This window comes from Kogia breviceps, chromosome 3 (assembly GCF_026419965.1).
Source record: "Kogia breviceps isolate mKogBre1 chromosome 3, mKogBre1 haplotype 1, whole genome shotgun sequence".
Taxonomy (NCBI): Eukaryota; Metazoa; Chordata; class Mammalia; order Artiodactyla; family Physeteridae; genus Kogia; species Kogia breviceps.
In genome coordinates this window covers 184691334-184709481 of record NC_081312.1, presented here as the reverse complement: position 1 = coordinate 184709481, position 18148 = coordinate 184691334, and the positions used below count along the sequence as shown (strand labels likewise).

The following is an 18148-nucleotide window of genomic DNA, read 5'->3' as shown; positions in this document are numbered from 1 at the left end:
ACTAGAACCAGAAGAAATCTTCCTGTTAAAGTCTATCTATAGAAAACCCACAACAAATATTTTACCTAACAGTAAAATAAAAGCATTCTCTTTAAAAACTCACAAACACCAGGATGCCTATTATTACCATGTATAATACAACCAACATTGCAGTGGAGGGTCTAGTCAGTGCAGTAAGATGAGAACAAATTGAAAAGTAAAAAGAACTGGGGAGGAAGAAACAGAATTTTCAGTATTCATACAATAAGACCTCCCTATCTATGTCTGATAGAAAACCCAAGAACCTATAGAAAATTTATTAGCATTTATTAATTGCTAGAAAGACTGATGAATGTGAAGATTTTTCATAGAAAATCAACTACACTTCCATACATTAGCAAACAGAAACTATAGCTTGAGAGAGAGAGAGAGAGAAAGGGAAAATGTGAGACAAAGGGACTGTAACAGTGACTAAATATATATATACTTAGGAACAAATACAAAAAGTCTAAGCATGGACCTTTTGACCTTTATGGACAAAATTATAAGACATTCAAGAACTGAATTAATGGAGAGATATTTCATATGCATGGATAAGATGACTCAATATTATAACAAAGGCATTTTACCCCAAATTAATCTACAGACAAATGCAATCTCAAATCTCAGTTGAGTATGTTTCTTTTTTCTTTTTCAGCTGAATTTCATACATATTATCTAAAATTTATATAGAAAAGTCCAAGAATAGCCCAACTCTGTCCTGAAGAATGTTAGTGGGTTGACATGCCCAATATTTATTTTAACACTACAGTAATTAAGTAGTATGGAGCTGACACAGGAAAAAGAGCCAGAAATAGACCTACTCATATGCTGAAAATTGATTTGTGACCAAGCAGGCATTTTAGACCGGCAAGGAGAGAATACGCTATTCAATAAATAGCTCTGGAACAAATATCAGATCCCTATCTCACGCCACATACAAAAGTTAATTCCAGAAAGATTAAGAGCTTAAATATGAAAAGACAAAATTTCAAAACTGTTAGAAATAAAGTTAGAATTTTTTAGGAATTCTTCAGGGTCGGGAAGAATTTCTTAAACAAGATCCCCAAAGCACAAGAAGTGACAGAAAGGATGGATAAATCTCAATTATAATTAAGAAAGCTATAGAAACATAAGAAGAGCAGCTATAAGCCAAAATCTTTCAGCAAAATAAGCAATAAAATAATCAGATACCAAATATATAAAATACTCCTATAAATGAACAGAAAAAAACAACTTGATCGCAAGTCCAAAGCTATGCACAGCCACTTCACAGAATTAGAAAACAGAGGTCAATAAATATATTTGAAGTATTCCATTTTCTAAGTAATCATGGAAATACAAATAACACCACCCTGAGACTTTTAATTTTTCACCTGCTAGATTGGCAGAAAATAAATATATAAATCTGATGATATTAAATGCTGTGGAGGACGTGGAACAAAAGGAACTCTACTACCACAATGGTAGGACTGTAAATTAAGACAACATCTTTAAACACCAACTGCCGCTATCCAGGAAAGGTAAAAACACACATACCTTGTAAGCCAACAATTCCACTGCTAGTTATACATATCCTAGAGAAATTCTTGCACACATGGACCAAGAGACAAGTGCAAAAATTTCCACAGCAGGACCGTTTGTAGTCACTTAAATGTCCACTGACAGGCAAACAGATCAACTCAGGCAGTTCCTATACTGGCATAGCATATATTGGTAAAAGTGAATAAATTACTATGACAAAACAACAAGGTCCTACTGTACAGCACAGGGAACTATATTCAATATCCTGTGATAAATCATCATGGAAAAGAATATGATAGAGAATGATATATATGTATAACGGAATCACTTAGCTGTACAGCAGAAATTAACACAACATTGTAAATCAACTATACTTCAATAAAACTTTTTAAAAAAACTTACTGCGACAAAAATCAACATGAATGAATTTTACGCAGGTAACCTTGAGTGAAAAACAGCAAGTTACCAGAAAACCACCGTAATAGGATGCCACTTAAATAATGGTTCAAAAACACAAAAGTAGCAGTACATGTACCCATGTACACCATGGGTACATAAGTTTTTACCTTAGTGTTGTAAGTACTCTTTTAAACATACTATTATTTAATTTACTGAAAAATATAATTGAGAGTCTGACATCCTATTTTAATACATGTTTATTTTATCATATATTTATAGTTACCACCTGCAAAAAATGTCACTATTGCATATCACTCTTCAATTAGAGCATACTTATCAGTACATAAGGGACAAACTCTTTCCAATGACCATGAAGTCACGTAATTATAATTTTTTCATCAGCTGTATTCCCACGTTACAGAAGCAAACTGAATTATCTGATAGGCTGCACATGGGAGTACTTAGCTGTTTTAATGTCTCATGTTTGAGTCCTTTATATTATTGTCTTTCCTCTTCACTAATTACTCCAAAAAGGACAACAATTAGACTTCAAAGGGACCAAGAATTCTGGACATCTGTTCGTGGAAGACACACAGTAGATTTTATATAGAGACCTCATTTTATAGGAAAGATACCCCAGTTTATAGTACAGGACAGCTCCTCAGAAACTGAGCTGGAATAGACCCTTGCCCAAGACAGGGAACAGAAAGCCTGAGCAGCTGCTAGTTGGGAATCTGGCTTCAGAGAGGGACCCCTTTCTCCTGCGAAGACCACCTCTGCTCAGATGTGGTTCCTGCTTTCATCCCATGCTTTGTGCAGCAGCACCGGGGCTGAGGGGGGCTCTATGAAACAGAAAACTTTCTGAAAAGTCTTCTTCATGTTATCTTCAGCCAAGACTATTCAATGATTGCTATTTACTAAAAAATGCCCTAAAGTAACCCAAAGTCATTCTTCATATCACTCACTATACTACCCGGAGGGAGACAGAAAGGAACTATGCACCCTGATTCCCCCCTCCGAGGTCACATGTAGTTGTAGAGACAAGACAGAACCTCATAGAATAGTTACGTTACAAGATGCAGGTGGCAAAATGTGATTACATCCAAAGGTTTAATTTCCTATCACTCAGGAGATCATGTGATGCATTGAGTCCACAAATATTTATCCCACCTCTACCAAGGAGTCAAATTGCTAAGTGTCAACTGGGTAAGTCTCAGTCCAAGTTGCTCCCAGTTTACATGTTGGAGAAGAGAAACATATGGTCTGATAAAGGCCTCAAGAAGCAAGGACAAGTTATTTGGGGCAGGAGGTGACAGGTGAGGACACAGGGAGGGTTGATGGGACAGAGCAAGGGACCACGCCAGACCAAAGCACATGGCTGCTGAATAGAAGGGAACCTCTCAATGGAATCCTAAATCTGTGGGCAGGAGAACGTCCTGCTCCTGGGAACATTTAATATGTCATTTATTTTTCCAAGAAGCCAGAAAGACGGCAGGAGATCTCTGTCTAATCAAGGGGAAAAGGACAATCAGGCAATAAATAGATAACCTTAATGTCCTGTAATCTGCAGGTAGGGTCTCCTCCACACATCTAGTCAACGTCCTGGTTATCCCAATCCAACAGGTAATCTAAGCAAGAATAAACAAGAGCCAATACGTAGATGATATTTTGAGAGTTAACACAAGACAGAGCACGTCAGAAACTCACAGACCACTACATCAACCACAGAAAGATTCGTTCCCACTATCTGCTAAACATGAAAGGACTTTTCAGTTCTGTGTCCCTTCATACAGGCCATTGGAAAATCTGAAAACAAAACACAACATTGAAATCACTCATCATTGACAACTGTCTAAACTAGAACATCCTTTATGGTCATATAGCACATGAAAGTATTTATAGAGTATCATATATCTGCGCAACCTCCGCTTCCACACTAGACTAAACACTATAGCTGAAATAAGAATTCCAAGAAGAATGTATGTGGTTATCGCCTCAAGTATCTGAGAGCAAAGGAAAACACTTCCCAGATTTAGGGCAACGTCCCACAGTTTTTAAGGCATCAGCCATTCTTACTGGAGGAAGACTGGGATTCTTAACAAAGGTTCTTGTACTTTGTAAACCCTTAGGGTACGTGGATTTGTTTCAGGGGTCTATGAAGGCCACCATCAATTTCCTCATTTATAAAATGGGGTAAATATATCTGTCCTCCCTTCCCCATGAAGTAGTTGTAAGGACCAAGCAAAGTAATTCACAAGGAATTTCAACACTGAGACACGGTGTAAACATGAGCTACTACTTGCTGATGGTACATAAGCTGACTGTTCTCTGGAAAAGGCTCGAAGATTTCATCATATATTCAAAGGCATTCATGATCCAGAAAAGATGAAGAAATAGTTTTTTTAAATCCTTAAAAAAAGATTCCATGTTGATGATGTTAACAATAAACATTTTTTTTCAGCCAAGGAAATACCATATATATTTCAGGGAAATAGAAAAAATTACTTCAAGAGCTAAGATTACAAGGTACCCTATTTGTCTAAGTCAAATGGATAGTTTTTCTTGGACCACAGTTAACAAGTGTGACTGACCTTTATTAATATCAACACATTTTACGTAGATAGGAATTTTTAAGGGAAAAAAATCAAACTCCTTTTTTATAGAGTTACTACAATTTACTAAATGCCTGCTTTTTCATTTTACCAAAACATTTAGCAAAAGTATAAGAATGGAGACAAATGGTTCATGTTTTGTAAAACTAAGGTATTCAGGAAAAATTTAACATTATCGTTTTGAGGTATAAACATGACTATGTTTTAAAATTAAAAATCCTTTTCAGTTCCAAATCCCTTTGGATAGGGTCAAACTCCAACATCAGACTAAATTCTGTACTGAAGATGGTTATCTGGGTATAGCTGAGACTTCAAGTAGCTGACTCATGCTCAAAGAACAGGCCTTGGTATTACAGCAAAATATTAGTGAAGTGTACATTTCTTAATGTGTTGAGCTTAAATAAAATATTTAAGGTTGGGATACATCCCTTTAGTGGAATTTTGATCACTTGCATAAGAGGATGCTTAGGCACTGCCTCCTCTGAGATGCCGACTCAGATGCAGATCATGTGGTAAAATGGACACAAAACATAAGGCAGCTCGTAAACTCTGGTGAACAGTCCGGAGTTGCTGCGGGACCTGGGCTTCAGGGTGATCAACTTCTCTCATTCATTTTAAAGGGATGAGGTGAAGAAGAGAGTATTGTACATTACCATGGGGCTACTAGTTAAATGTCCTTTTAGACTGTACTCCTGATAATTAGGGATCAAGGCTTAATCATCTTATATCCTCTAGCATCACCCATACCGCAAGGGAGGGGATCAAATACAGGTGTGTTGAATGACTAATGCCTTCATTTAGCATGTGGAGATTTTTGTCTATTCAAAGAATTTTTATACTTCATTATGTATATCCATTATAGGATTATTATGTTTCAGATTACTTAAATGCACAGAATTAAGCTAGTAGCATAAGCCAATGGTCTGCTTTAATTCTGCATGACTGTGTGTGATACAGGGTTGCCTTGTAAACCAACGTGTAACTTGACTTGCATCTGCAAAGAATGTTGGTTGACTCAAATGTAGGGTTACAATGGGTCCAATAAATATTTCGTTCAAGGATGACTGACCACAGTTCCTCTAAGAAGACAAAAGTAAGAGTTAAGTTGTTTAAAACCCAGGGAATGGATCTAGAGAGCGGAAAGACTGGGCAACTTGATTGATGACTGATTGCCGACATTTTGGCTTCCCTCCTGCCAAACACACTTCCTGGTCCCATCTTGGGAGGGTTACAGGGTGAGCAGAGCATCCACCTCACTTTTTTTCAAAGTGAGGAGAAGAGCTGACTTTTTGTTTTTAAAGCAATCAATGTTAATCCTGCAAATATCAGTGGAAAGAACTCTTAGTATAGAATAACTAGATCAAAAATAACTTTCCCAGCTTATGTCATCCATCTTCCTTCCTCAAGACAGGATTTAGTTAAAATAAATGAACACGTTCTCAAGCCACACAAGTTTCTTTAAAACCATCACTAAGGAAGTTTCCTAGTTTTTCTTTACAACACATTCTCATCTCTCTCGAGTCAATTATAACATCTAACTTTACATTTCTGGCTGCTATAATTTTTAGACCATTCCTTTCACCATTTTTTTTTCCCTAGGAGGAGACAACACTTATGAAATCTCTTTTCAAATAGTTTCATTGTAATTTCAATCCTCTCTCCCTTGACCTACTTAAACTCAATTTCTTCAGCATTCTTCATCCAACCTGTTTCCTAGATATTTGATTATTTTTCCATTTTTCTGTAGGAAGACCCTATTCAAACATTTTTAGGCACATCCCATTTCTTTCTCCATCTAACCAAGAGTACAGTACACAATATATCCTGAAAGCTTTTTTTTTTTTTTTTGGCCACACCATGTGGCATGCGGGATCTTAGTTCCCCGACCAGGGATTGAACCCAGTTCCCCCTGCAGTGGATGTGTGGAGTCAACCACTGGACCGCCAGGGAAGTCCCCTGAAATCTCCTCCTTTAATAACATATTAGACTGAAGAAATTTTAGCTCAAAATTGTTGTTTTAAGGATATTAAAATGTAAAAAAGCATTCATTCCAACCAGTGGCATAAGTACCATAAACTAAACTCTAATTGTACTATCTGGATGCAATAGCTTAAAAAAAAAAAAAAAAAAGAAGAAGCAGAGGTGGTGTTTTTATTTTTAAATTTGTTTTAATAGTTGCCATGCTGGTTTTTTTTTTTTTTTTTTTTGCTTTTGTTATTTAAGGAAAAAAAGTTTTATTCCTTTAATCCCTCCAGAACATGTAACAAAGAGGCAGCATTAGTGCATTGTCAGTTTATCCTTCTAAGAGGGGCTCACTGATTAGGTGAAAGAACATAGGACAGAATTCTACCAAACAGAAGCCTGGGTCCCTGTCCTAATTCTGTCACTTAAGAGCTCAATGAGCTTGAACAAGACTCTTCAATGTCCACCATCAATTGCAAAGTTATACTTTGGGATACTGGGGACTGTGACACTGGACACTACATAAACATAAGCTACTAATGGCTGATGGTACAGCTTAACAGCATCATTTAAAAAAAGTCCAGGACACACACACACACACACACACACACACACACACACACACACACACAAATTCTTTACAGCATTATTCATAGGAGCCAAGAGGTGGAAGCAGCCCAAATGTCCCTCAACAGATGAATGAATAAAGAAAATGTGGTCTACCTACACAACGGAATATTATTTGGCCTTGAAAAAGAAGAAAATTCTGTCACATGCTACAACATGGATGAGCCTTCAGGTCATGATGCTAAATAAAAGAAACCATTCACAGAAGGACCAATACAGTATGATTTCATTTACATGAGGTACCTCGGGTAGTCAAAATCATGGAAACAGAAACTAGAATGGTAGTTGCCAGGGACTGGGGGAGGAGGAAACAAAGAGATATTGGCCAACAGGTGGAGAGTTTCAGGTTTGCAAGATGAGAAAGTTCTAGAGATGCAACACAACAACCGGAACATGGTCAACATGACTGAACTGTACACTTCAACATGGTTAAGAGGATTAATCATATCCACTTTGGTGTGGTTAGTTTAAGGTAAATTGGAATTAGATGGGATTTAAACAAAATTAAACCCAAATAACAGCCTTTGTTGGACCCTCAGTTAGCAATCTTGATAACCTTAGAAAAAAGCACATCACTGGATAGCAAAGGCTCTATCCCCAAAGAGCATCCACTTCATGGTGGGGCATCTATAATCCCCGTTGCCCTGATTCGGTCTTCCAGCCCTCTCCCACCCCAGCAGTATCTTCCATCCACCTGCCCCCCATTCCTCAGCCTCTGGCTCACTGCTGTTAGTCCATCACTTATCACCTTATGCTCAGTCAGGACACACATGTCTGGCATCTTCATTAATTAGACCAGGAGCTTCTTGAGAGAGAAACCACATCTAGCAGATCTTTGATACTCCTTCTTCTAGCTCCTAGCTCAACAGCACAATACCACCCATCAAATGTTTGCTAATTGAATAAGTTCTACTGTCTTACAGTTTTCAACATCTTTCCTTTAGTTGTTGGTGGGGCAAAAACTCAAGAGCAGTGAGAGGTTGAGTGTTTTAACTGCTTAAAGATCTTTGTGTTGCTCCCCGTTCATATCTGGTACAGAGAAAAAGAGGGAAGAATCATGTATTTATAGCTGTGTTTATAAAGATACCACAAAGATGTTCAGTTACAGCTCTCAATGAAAAAGAAGGCTTGAGCAGCAAAGTTTATAATAATCCTTCCCCAATCCATTTATGGTTTTGAAACAGCCAGAAGTCTGTATTATATTAACAGTCCTTAAAAGGGTTCTTACACAAGAGTGCAGTTTGAATGTGGGCAAACCTCAGCACCCTAGAACTCCCATTAATAAAAACCATAAATCCACTGTAAGAGAGTGTTGAATTAGAGTATCGGGTTCCCTTTAAAACATGTAACTCTTATCCGTTAGAAACTTAAAACTCACTCCTGGGTAGACTGCCAAGATAAATATAACCATAGGAAACAGGGAACGATATGTAATTTTATTCCTAAAATACTCAGGTGTTACTCAGAAAAGAACCTGTGAGAAGAGCAAGAGAGCATTGTGTTACCTTGCTCTTGATAATGGAGGCAGGAATCTACAGCCACAAGATTAAGAAGCACAGAGCCTGCCTTTACTCTCAAGGGGCTCAAAGTCTAGTGCAGGGGACAGGACACCGCCTCAGTCCCGGGGATGGATAGGGGTGCGATTGGACCTGATCAATGAGCTGCTGTCAACATCATGTAATAGTGCAAATGACACTCAGGGCAGCTGTCACTGGACAGTACAGATGTGCCACCCAGCACTCACCAGCGAGTGAGAAACAACTCCAAGACAGTAGTGACCATGTAACGGAGCAGAGCCCTGTGGGGCCTTCCCAGGACAGAAGCCCCCCATCCCAAGTCCTCCACCTGCCTCATCCGTAGAAAAACTTGAGCCAAAGAATACGTTTCATCAGAGAAGTAAGAAAATGCAGATACAGAGGAAAACCATCCAACAAAACAAAATAATAATAGTTTAGTCATTAAACAAAGCCAAGGACCTTTAGTTCCTCCTCAAGGGCTACGGATAATATTCTGAGCCGTGTCCTGTGAGCTGCTGTGCAGATACTGAAACCCCACCAGGTGGAAGAAGTGAACCACATGATGACCAGACTGTAGCCGTGACATAAGCTGCCACGATTCCAAAGAAACGGGAACAAACCGATCCTGGAACTGAAGACTAACTGTACTTAAAACAATCGAGATGACGCTGATCAGAGCACCCCACGACCAACTGCAAGACGGCTGTCAGAACTGACTGTGCTGTCCTGCATGAAGCCCCCTCCCTCTACCTACACACCCCTGAAACTCCCCTTGTAAAGTTCTTGCTACCGATTGGCAATGGGGAGTTGGTTCTTTGGGACGTGAGTCCACCTTCTCCCCAGGATTGCTGGCCTCCTCAATAAAGCTATCTTTCCTTTTACCCAACACCTGTGTCTCAGTGTTGGATTCCTGAGCAACAAGCAGTCGAACCTGGGTTTGGTAACAACCATATATAATGCTGTATGGTGACCTTGCACAACTAAAAAGGGTATGAAAATAGTGGTTTCATTGCTTCTAATACAGACTCCCCATCCGACACTGAATTTGAAGGCAGGAGCAGTGTGTTCCAGCCACCTGTGCCCATCCCAGTCCCCTATCTGGGAACTCTGGACTGGATGTGTACAGCTCATGCAGTTTTCACCGGAACCAAGACTGGCACATATAACTTATCAAAAGGTCAAGCAGCCAGTCTACGGCAGGGATGGAATCCAAATCCAGGCTTTCCTGAGTTGAGTAGTTGTGACAGAGACCACATGACCAGCAGCACCTTGAACATCTCCTATCTGACCCTTTACAGAAAAAAACCTGCTGACCCCTGGACCAAGGCTTTGAGCTTGGGAGGACGAAACCCACATAGACGGAAATAAGAAAATGCAGAGAAGAAAGGGTTTGAGGGGAAAAAATGGGGAGCTCCATTTTAAACGTCAGAACTGAGAGAGATGCTGTGAAAAGGAAGATGTGAGATACTAACACTAGGGAGAGAGGCCAAGGGCACAGGTGCAGACTTAAAGTGATGATGAAGTGGTGAGAAGGACGAGATGGTAAAAGGAAAGATGGCAGTGATTTAAAACTCATTATGGACGTGAAGCTCTCTATTCAAGAGGAGAACTTGTACAGAAGTCCCAATGTGTCAAAAAGAAAAAAAAAAAAAAAAAAAAAAAAAAGGAGAGAGCTGCTTTGGCTGAATCTAGGAAGCATGCACCAGAACTCAAGCAGCTGGGCAGCCCTCTGCCTCTGTAGCAGCTCCCAAGAATCCACCAGTTTGAAAACCAAAGGCATGCCTCCAGCGATAAAAGACAGAAGGTCAAGGTTGGTGCATTTGGCTGGATGGACTTCCACACTTTGGTGGAGGGAAACAGTGGAAGAGATTGAAAAGGAACAACAAGAGAGGTAGTAGAAATAGGCTTATGTTGTAGCCAGGACCAGCCCGACAAAACTGACTCAACAGAGAAGAAAAACCCTGAGACCAGTGTGAGAAAGAGCCAGCCAGCCTGCTGGGGGATGGGAGACCACCCAGAGGAGAAGGAGCCACCCAAGCTGACAGCTGCCAACCTACAGACACAGGCAAGAGGCCATCCCAGATCAGCCAGTCACCAGCTCACCTGCCAGCTGACCAGTAATGCATGGAAGAGCATCGTGACCTAAGCCACTAAGCAGAGAGCAGTTTGTTCTGATGTGAAAGACAGTACAGGAATTGATGCTGTATATACTGCATGATTATAACTGCTCTAGAGGATTTCAAAAAGCTTTGCTTTTTCCTCTTCTATCTTTCAAATTGGCTATCATGAACAGTAATCACTCAGTAAGTGTTGTCAGTACTGTGTTATTACTATTATTGTCAATTAACACTGGAGATGGGTGGAATTACAGCACCAGCATATATGACTGTACCTACCCAGTCATATCTATGAGTTATGCAGAAGCCTAACAGGTGCACAGGGCTTTCACATACTTTTGCTTTCTTGCAGGCAGAAAAAAATGCAACGTAAGTTAATATGTATTTCAACAATAAACGAACTCATGATGTTGGAAATTAGACATATTCTGCCAATTTTTTTTTTGCTGTATTTGGAAGGTAGTTGCTATGAGCAAAAGAGGGCTGACAGTGTTTCAATGCAAAAATTAAGAGACAACATTAAAATCAACAATGGGAAAATAATTTGAGCCTAAAATATTTCCCAAAGAATGTCTCCCATACTCCATGTTTTTGGTGATGAGACCTCTCTGCTGGGTTTTATTTCTTACCAATCAAATGTGTTATTTTTCCCCCTATGTGTAGCCATCTAGTTTTAATACCTGCCACATGTTCTTTGGATTTTATCCAATAGTCTACTTTGTGGGTTTAAGAGAGTATGTGATACAGGCATATACACATACTTCTCTCCTACCTCCCACGTGATTTTCCCAGTAAGATTCATTTTTAAAAACATGTCTAATGGTTCTTGAAATAAAAAATTCATCTTTGGGTTCAAGGTGAAAAACCACATTCCTGTTTCTTCTTTCTCCTGAAAAGGCCAGGTAGGGGAATATTTCCAACCGGGTAGGATTCTCCCAGTGTCTATGGCATTTATGGACTAAGGTAATACGAGAAACATTTCTTTCCTCTATTATAGGACGTTTATTGATAAATGTGGGGAATAAAAACATGGTCAACTGAACAAATGTTTTCTCCTGAAAGTTTTTTTTTTTTTTTTTAAGTCTAAACCCATAGATGCAAAGAACAAAAAATGAGATGGGAGTAGACAAAAACGTAGGGTAGAGAAAACAATAGCCAGTGGCAATTCACAGAGTAGAAAGAGTGGAAACTAAAGTATCAAGAGACTGTGGACTCCTTTGGGGACACCGATCAGATGAAAAGAAAAGTCACTCCCCACCACCACCCTACAAACGACCAGCAGTCAAGAAGCTTCTGGGTCAGCTGTATGTCATGCTCGTAATTGTGAATGGATAACCTCAAATCAAACTTTTGAAGAAAGTCTCCAGATGTTAAGAATAAAATCCAACTCAAAAGTTTAAAAAACACTAACAGTACAGAAAAATCTTCAAAAGATAATCTTAAGAGATATAAGAGAAAATATTATAGCCATGGAATAAGGACAAGAAGCTATAAAAGGGGAGACAAGAGGAAAGCTCTTGAGGATTAGACTTTCAAAAATAAAAATTTCAATAGGTAGGTTAAAAGTGGAGAAGAACTCAGTTAGTAGAACAAAAAGACAGAGGGATAGTAGGGAAACATGAGTAGAGAAGAACACTCTAATCAGACATGTGTAAGACTAGAGAACCAGAAAAAAGAGGAAAGAATGGGAGAAGAAATGATCAAAACCAAATAAATAGACAAATAAATAACACACTTTCCAGAAGTGAAGTGACTGGCCCTTCACGCTGAACATTCACACGAAGAGCCAGGCACAAGAAATAATAAGCCTCACACCACGGCGAAATTTCAAAATTCCAAGGGAAGAACCGTTCTCAAAATATTAGAGAAAATTATATAGAAATCGAACGCAGAGACAGAATGACATGGGCAATCACAACAGCAGTGCTGGATGCCAGAAGAAAACAAAACAATGCCTTTAAATCTCTGAAGAAAAATGCTTTTCATACATCAATACTATACCCAGCCAAACTAGTAATTAAATGTGAGGCTAGAATAAAGACATCTTCAAGTTGGTAAGGTCTCAGAAAAGTAACCTTCCTCTGGAAGGTTCCATGTTTTCTGCCTGCTGAGCCTTTCCTAATGTTAGCCATTACTCACATTACTTATCAGGCCTTCCCTCTTCTCCACTCCCCACTTTCTACTTTACAAGCTAAACTCCATCCTGGAAGGTAGAGTTCGAAGCCGTCAGCACCTCCAGGAAGGATTTTCTGTTCCGGCCAGAAGAGGGCAGTCTATTCCTCTGGAGACTCACAGACCTCTTTACTCCCCTAAAATACTGCTTTGCTTCTGATTAGTGTGATTTAAGGCCACGACTTTTCTCCCTAAACAAATACTAGAAGTTTTCTACAGCAAAATATCTGCCTGTTTTTTTTCTGGTGGCTCTGGTCTTGCAATGCCTTCCCTACTCACCAACTGTGACTAATACACTTTCTTCAATATAGTAGACATTTACTAATGAGAGAGCAATTGACTTAAAATTTAACATTAATCCATTCTTCTAAGAATACCACACCGAACCTATTTCATCTCTGCTCCAATGCCTTTCACAGCCAGATTTCCCAACTCAGAGTTCTCTGCACATAGGGCAGGAAGGATCATTTTTGGGGAGTGAAAAGGAAAAGAAAAAAACAATTCTTTCAATTAAAAAAAATTATCTTAGGACCAAGCAACATCCATGCAAAAATTTGTACATGAATGTTTATAAGAGCATTATCCACAATAGCTTAAAAATGGAAACAACCCAAATATCCACCAACTGATAAATGGATAAATAAGATGTGATAGATACATACAATGGAATATTACTCGACAAGGAAAAGGAATGGAGTACTGATACATGCTATAACAGGAATGAACATTGAAAACGTTACATAAGTGAAAGCAGCCAATCACAACAGACCTCCTATTGCATGATTTCATTTACATGCAATGACCAGAACAGACAAATCTATAGAGACACAAAGCTGAATAGTGGTTGCCTAGGGCTGAGGTGGGTGGGGAGAATGGGACATGACCACTAATTTAGAACACGGGACTTCTTTAGGGGACAATGAAAATGTTCTAAAGTTGATTATAGTGATGGTTGCACCATGCTAAAAATTCTAAAAACCACTGCATTGTACACTTTATTTTTTTAAAAAATATTTATTTATTTATTTATTTTATTTTGTCTGCTCTGGGTCTTAATTGCTGCACGTGGGATCTTTCCTTTTTTAGTTGTGGCACATGGGCTTCTTAGTTGTGGCATGCATGTGGGATCTATTTCCCGAACCAGGGATAGAACCTGGGCCCCCTGGATTGGGAGCGTAGGGTCTTACTCACTCGACCATCAGGGAAGTTCCAAATTGTACACTTTAAATGAGTGAACTATACCTCAATAAACCTGTTCTAATAAAAAAATCAATGTGGGAATAAACTAAATTCCTAAATTCCTATATTATTTGTGTTTAAGACAATATTATTTGTGTTTAAGAGCAGTAGCTTAAATAGGGCAGGCTTTGTAAAGTACGGCAAACCTGGACAAGTTCAAAATGTGCGTCTGGGATCAGAAAACACCAAGTTGAAAAACAAGGTCATATCAGTTACTTGCCTCAGAATAAATATTTAATCTGTTCACTGTAGGGCTTACTTGTTTAAGAGAAGCCACAATAAAGCAGTAGTGAAAACTATTGGGTTTTATGGGAACCACAGACGGCCTGGTTCTATAACCTTACGTAGGTCACTTAATTTCAAAAGGTATTTTCTCTAGTTTCACTCCTTGCCAATCACCTCATTTCATGGGCATATTCTTGGCAATCAATGGATAATATACTTCATATTTACAGAGTGCCAGGATCTGAAAGCACTGCTGAGGTTTATTCCAGGCATTTGCACACACTTAGGGCACGTGATCTGCATGGAGGGTTGGTAAGTCAAAGCACCCACTTAGAAAGGCTTCCTGTTGGACGGATGCTATTGTAGTTACAAAACCAATGTAGAAAACGTCTGAGTCTTCCAAAGTGAATGGAAAAAGGGTTTGAAACTCTTAAAAGTAAACAATGATTTCATATATTTTTGAACTTTAAGGTTTCATTTTGAAATATACTGGGAGGAAAGTACATTAAAAATAGCCTAATGAATGACCCATCTACAATCCTTCTTTTGTACACCTTCTTCAAAGATATCAGAATTAAGAAATCAGGTCTGCCAAACCATGATTTTTACTAAAAGTAAACTTAAATCCTACTCTTTGTATCTTCTTTCAGAACATATTCCAATTCTCTCAACCTAGTGTAACTCATTTGAATACGTCAGAGGTTTAAGATATGGGACTAATTTTAAAGAAGAAACATGGATGTAGGTAAACTATTTTTATTCAACATAAGATATAGCCCTTCAATTATTTTGCCTTTGTTTTAAATTCTCTTCATTTTCTTTCATCTTCTACTTCACTTGTAACTATAAGCTTTTTAGTCTGTATGACAAATAACACGAATCTGGTTTGATTTAAGAACAATATTATGATCCACATTGGGTTGAAAAATATTTAGAAGTTCTATGCAGCTGTGTCACTGAACTCAGAACTTATAGCAGTGAGGGACAAAAATGCACTAATCGGATAACCGAAGACTTTGTGGTTTGTGAAAAGCAAACTTACAAGACATCGGGTTGTATGATGATGTGATATGAGCCTGTGACACTGATTAATTTTGCTATGTGAAAAAGATCACATGAATAAACGAGTGCAAATAGAATGCTCTTATTTCTGGAATACAGACTCTTGTTTATTTTTCTTGACTTTTCTTTGCCCCCCGGTGCAAAATACGGAGTGTAGAATTCAGATTCTAAATTGCAACTTATATTAGCTACATGGCAAATTTGGGGCAATCAACTTCACTAGTCATGCATTCAGTATTTAATTTCCGCTTCATAATTTTTCTATTGTGGTAAGAACACTTAACAAGAAATGTACCCTCTTAACAATTTCTAAATGTAGATTGTGAGCTGCAGGTACAATGTTGTACAGGAGATCTCTAGGACTTATTCATCCTACGTAACTGCAACTTTCTCTCCATGGAAGAGCAGCTCCCCAGCTCCTCCTCTAGCCGCGGGCAACCACCGTCCTGCTCTCTGCTTCTCGGAGTCTGACTCCCTAAGACACCTCGCATCAGTGGAACCATAAAGTGCCCGTGCTTCTGTGATGGGCTTATTTCACCTACAGCAGATGCCCTCCATTTTCATCCATATTGTCACAGCATCACGTTTTCAGTGGCTCACTTGGGTAGAGCGCGTTAGTCGGGTGGCAACTGGGCCGCCCCTCTGCTTTATCAGTTTCCTGCCTCTGCCCTTTGTAAATCCTCTCACAGTCAAGCCTGTGTCACACCTGGAGATGACTTCCCTGCTTGCTGAGGTGAGAACATTGCTTTGATGTCCTAAAGTCCTGCTTTTTTTTTTAAAGTGAAGGTCTCCTGGCAGCTCCTCTGCAAACTACTATGGCAGCTGGGCTACAGGTCACATGCATGTTACATAACGGCAGTCCACGCATTCAAACGAGCCTCTCCAAGCCACGATTCCCATAGCAACACACAGAGATTTTACTCATCTCAGAGATGAAGCAGCCAGCAGAAGTATTCTAATGTTAGATACCCTCGATTTTCTTTTCTTTCTTTTTTTTTTTTTTTTTTTTTAAGCAAGATCAACACAGCACTTTTTTTGAAGCAGTCATTGTTTCAAAAGAAAACTGTGTTAAAATATGCTCCCTTAAAAGTTCCGGAGTTACACCACACACACCAAGGCCCTCTGAACATAAGCAACAGTAGACCCTTTAAAAATAGCTGCTATGTGAACGAATGCATGGGAAATAGAATCCAAATCATGACCATGAGTGAGATGAAACAGTCTCAGCTAAATTCCGTACTTCTATGTTTCATACGTCTTTTCCAGTCCCCCCCTTCCATATATATGCACTCTGTTATTGTGGGATGGAGAAGAAAGTGCTCCAAGGGAACAAGTTTAATTAATAAAATCCTCTCGTGCTTTATTTTTGAAAAGCGTAATGCAATCCATTTTTTAAATATAAGAAAAATGTCATCAGAAAACACCTAGGGAGTAAAATTTGGGAGAAAGACTGTTGTCTAAGAGAATAAACATTAGCTTGAAGAATGTTTGTTTTTCTGAGCAGAGAAATGGTTTCCTGAAAAAAACTGAAGTAAAATCCTTCTGATATTAGAAGGAGTTTTTCCTCTTTGTATAGTCAGGGATCCTTTTTGTGTGTCTAAATAAACCATCCACCCACAGAAACAAGTTGCCTGGATTGTAAAACAACATAAAAAGGCAAGACCAGGGGAGGAAAGTACATGCCATTTCTTGTACCTCCTTTCCGCCAGAAAGACCACACGTGCGCTTCAGAAGGAACTGCCACAGGTGGCCCATCACGGACCCAGCAAGACGTGCCAAGAGCCCGGCAGGGCGCGGAGGGTTTTACCTTTGCTTTCTCCAGCTGGGCCTGGGCCTGTCGTCGTGCTTCTCTGCGCACTGTCTCCCGATCTTCCTCCAAAGAAACATCTGAATCGGACGGACGGCTGGTGTAGGAGTCTGCCGAACCCTGGAGAGAGAAATTGACCTTTCAAAAGAGATTGCACCTGCGAGGTCTGCAGTGGCCACGTCTCACTGACATGGCCGTCAGCTTCCTAGGCTGGGCTATCCATTCCCGAAAAGAGGAGAAAACAATCCACCTGGTGGCAAAGCGGCTGCACACATCGCGCTCTGGTCTGCAGACCACGCACGAGGAGAGCTGCGCTTTCCTTCCCAAACCTTACGGGCCAGTTAGCAGCCTTTCTGGAAGCCAGAACAAGTGCTTTGTATCATCAAACCAGCTCTGTGCTGCAGTGCAGCGTAGGGCACAGACGGGTTTCAAGGAGAGCTTCACGAGCAGTCTACAGCTACAGCAAGAATTTCCAATTAGAAAGAAGACAGGCTAATAAAACATACAGGAAAGTCGAACGAGTTATCAACCTGAACTCTCTGAAATGTCACTACCATAGATGTCACCCACTTTCATCTTAAGCATCCTTTGGTATCTACCTCTGTATTCACCTGATACCTCCTCTGACAAAACTGTAATGCAATAGCCGCCAGCTTCCCTCAATCTTCAAGCAACGCTTTTTTTTTTTTTTTCAATCCCTTTAAATAGATGTTTCATCAAAGCTGTCTACGGAAAACACCTGCCCGGGAGAGCTCCTAGGGCAATAAATCACAGCATAGGAAAAGGAGCTCAGAGGATTAGAGGACTCTCTCCCGCTCCCTCTCCAGCAGTCAACGCATTACTCATCACGGGCGCCCCGGACAATCC

General features: G+C 39.6%; 1 protein-coding gene across 9 annotated transcripts in view; it reads right to left on the bottom strand.

Annotated features, from left to right (window-relative positions):
* CACNB2 (calcium voltage-gated channel auxiliary subunit beta 2) overlaps window positions 1-18148 on the bottom strand; it is a 422888-nt gene that overhangs the window by 134728 nt on the left and 270012 nt on the right. For all 9 annotated transcript variants that reach the window (XM_067030501.1, XM_067030500.1, XM_067030504.1 and 6 more), the window contains one exon: window positions 17282-17401. In XM_067030501.1, the coding sequence (XP_066886602.1) occupies window positions 17282-17401 (120 nt within the window). The remainder of the gene's footprint in view (window positions 1-17281; window positions 17402-18148) is intronic.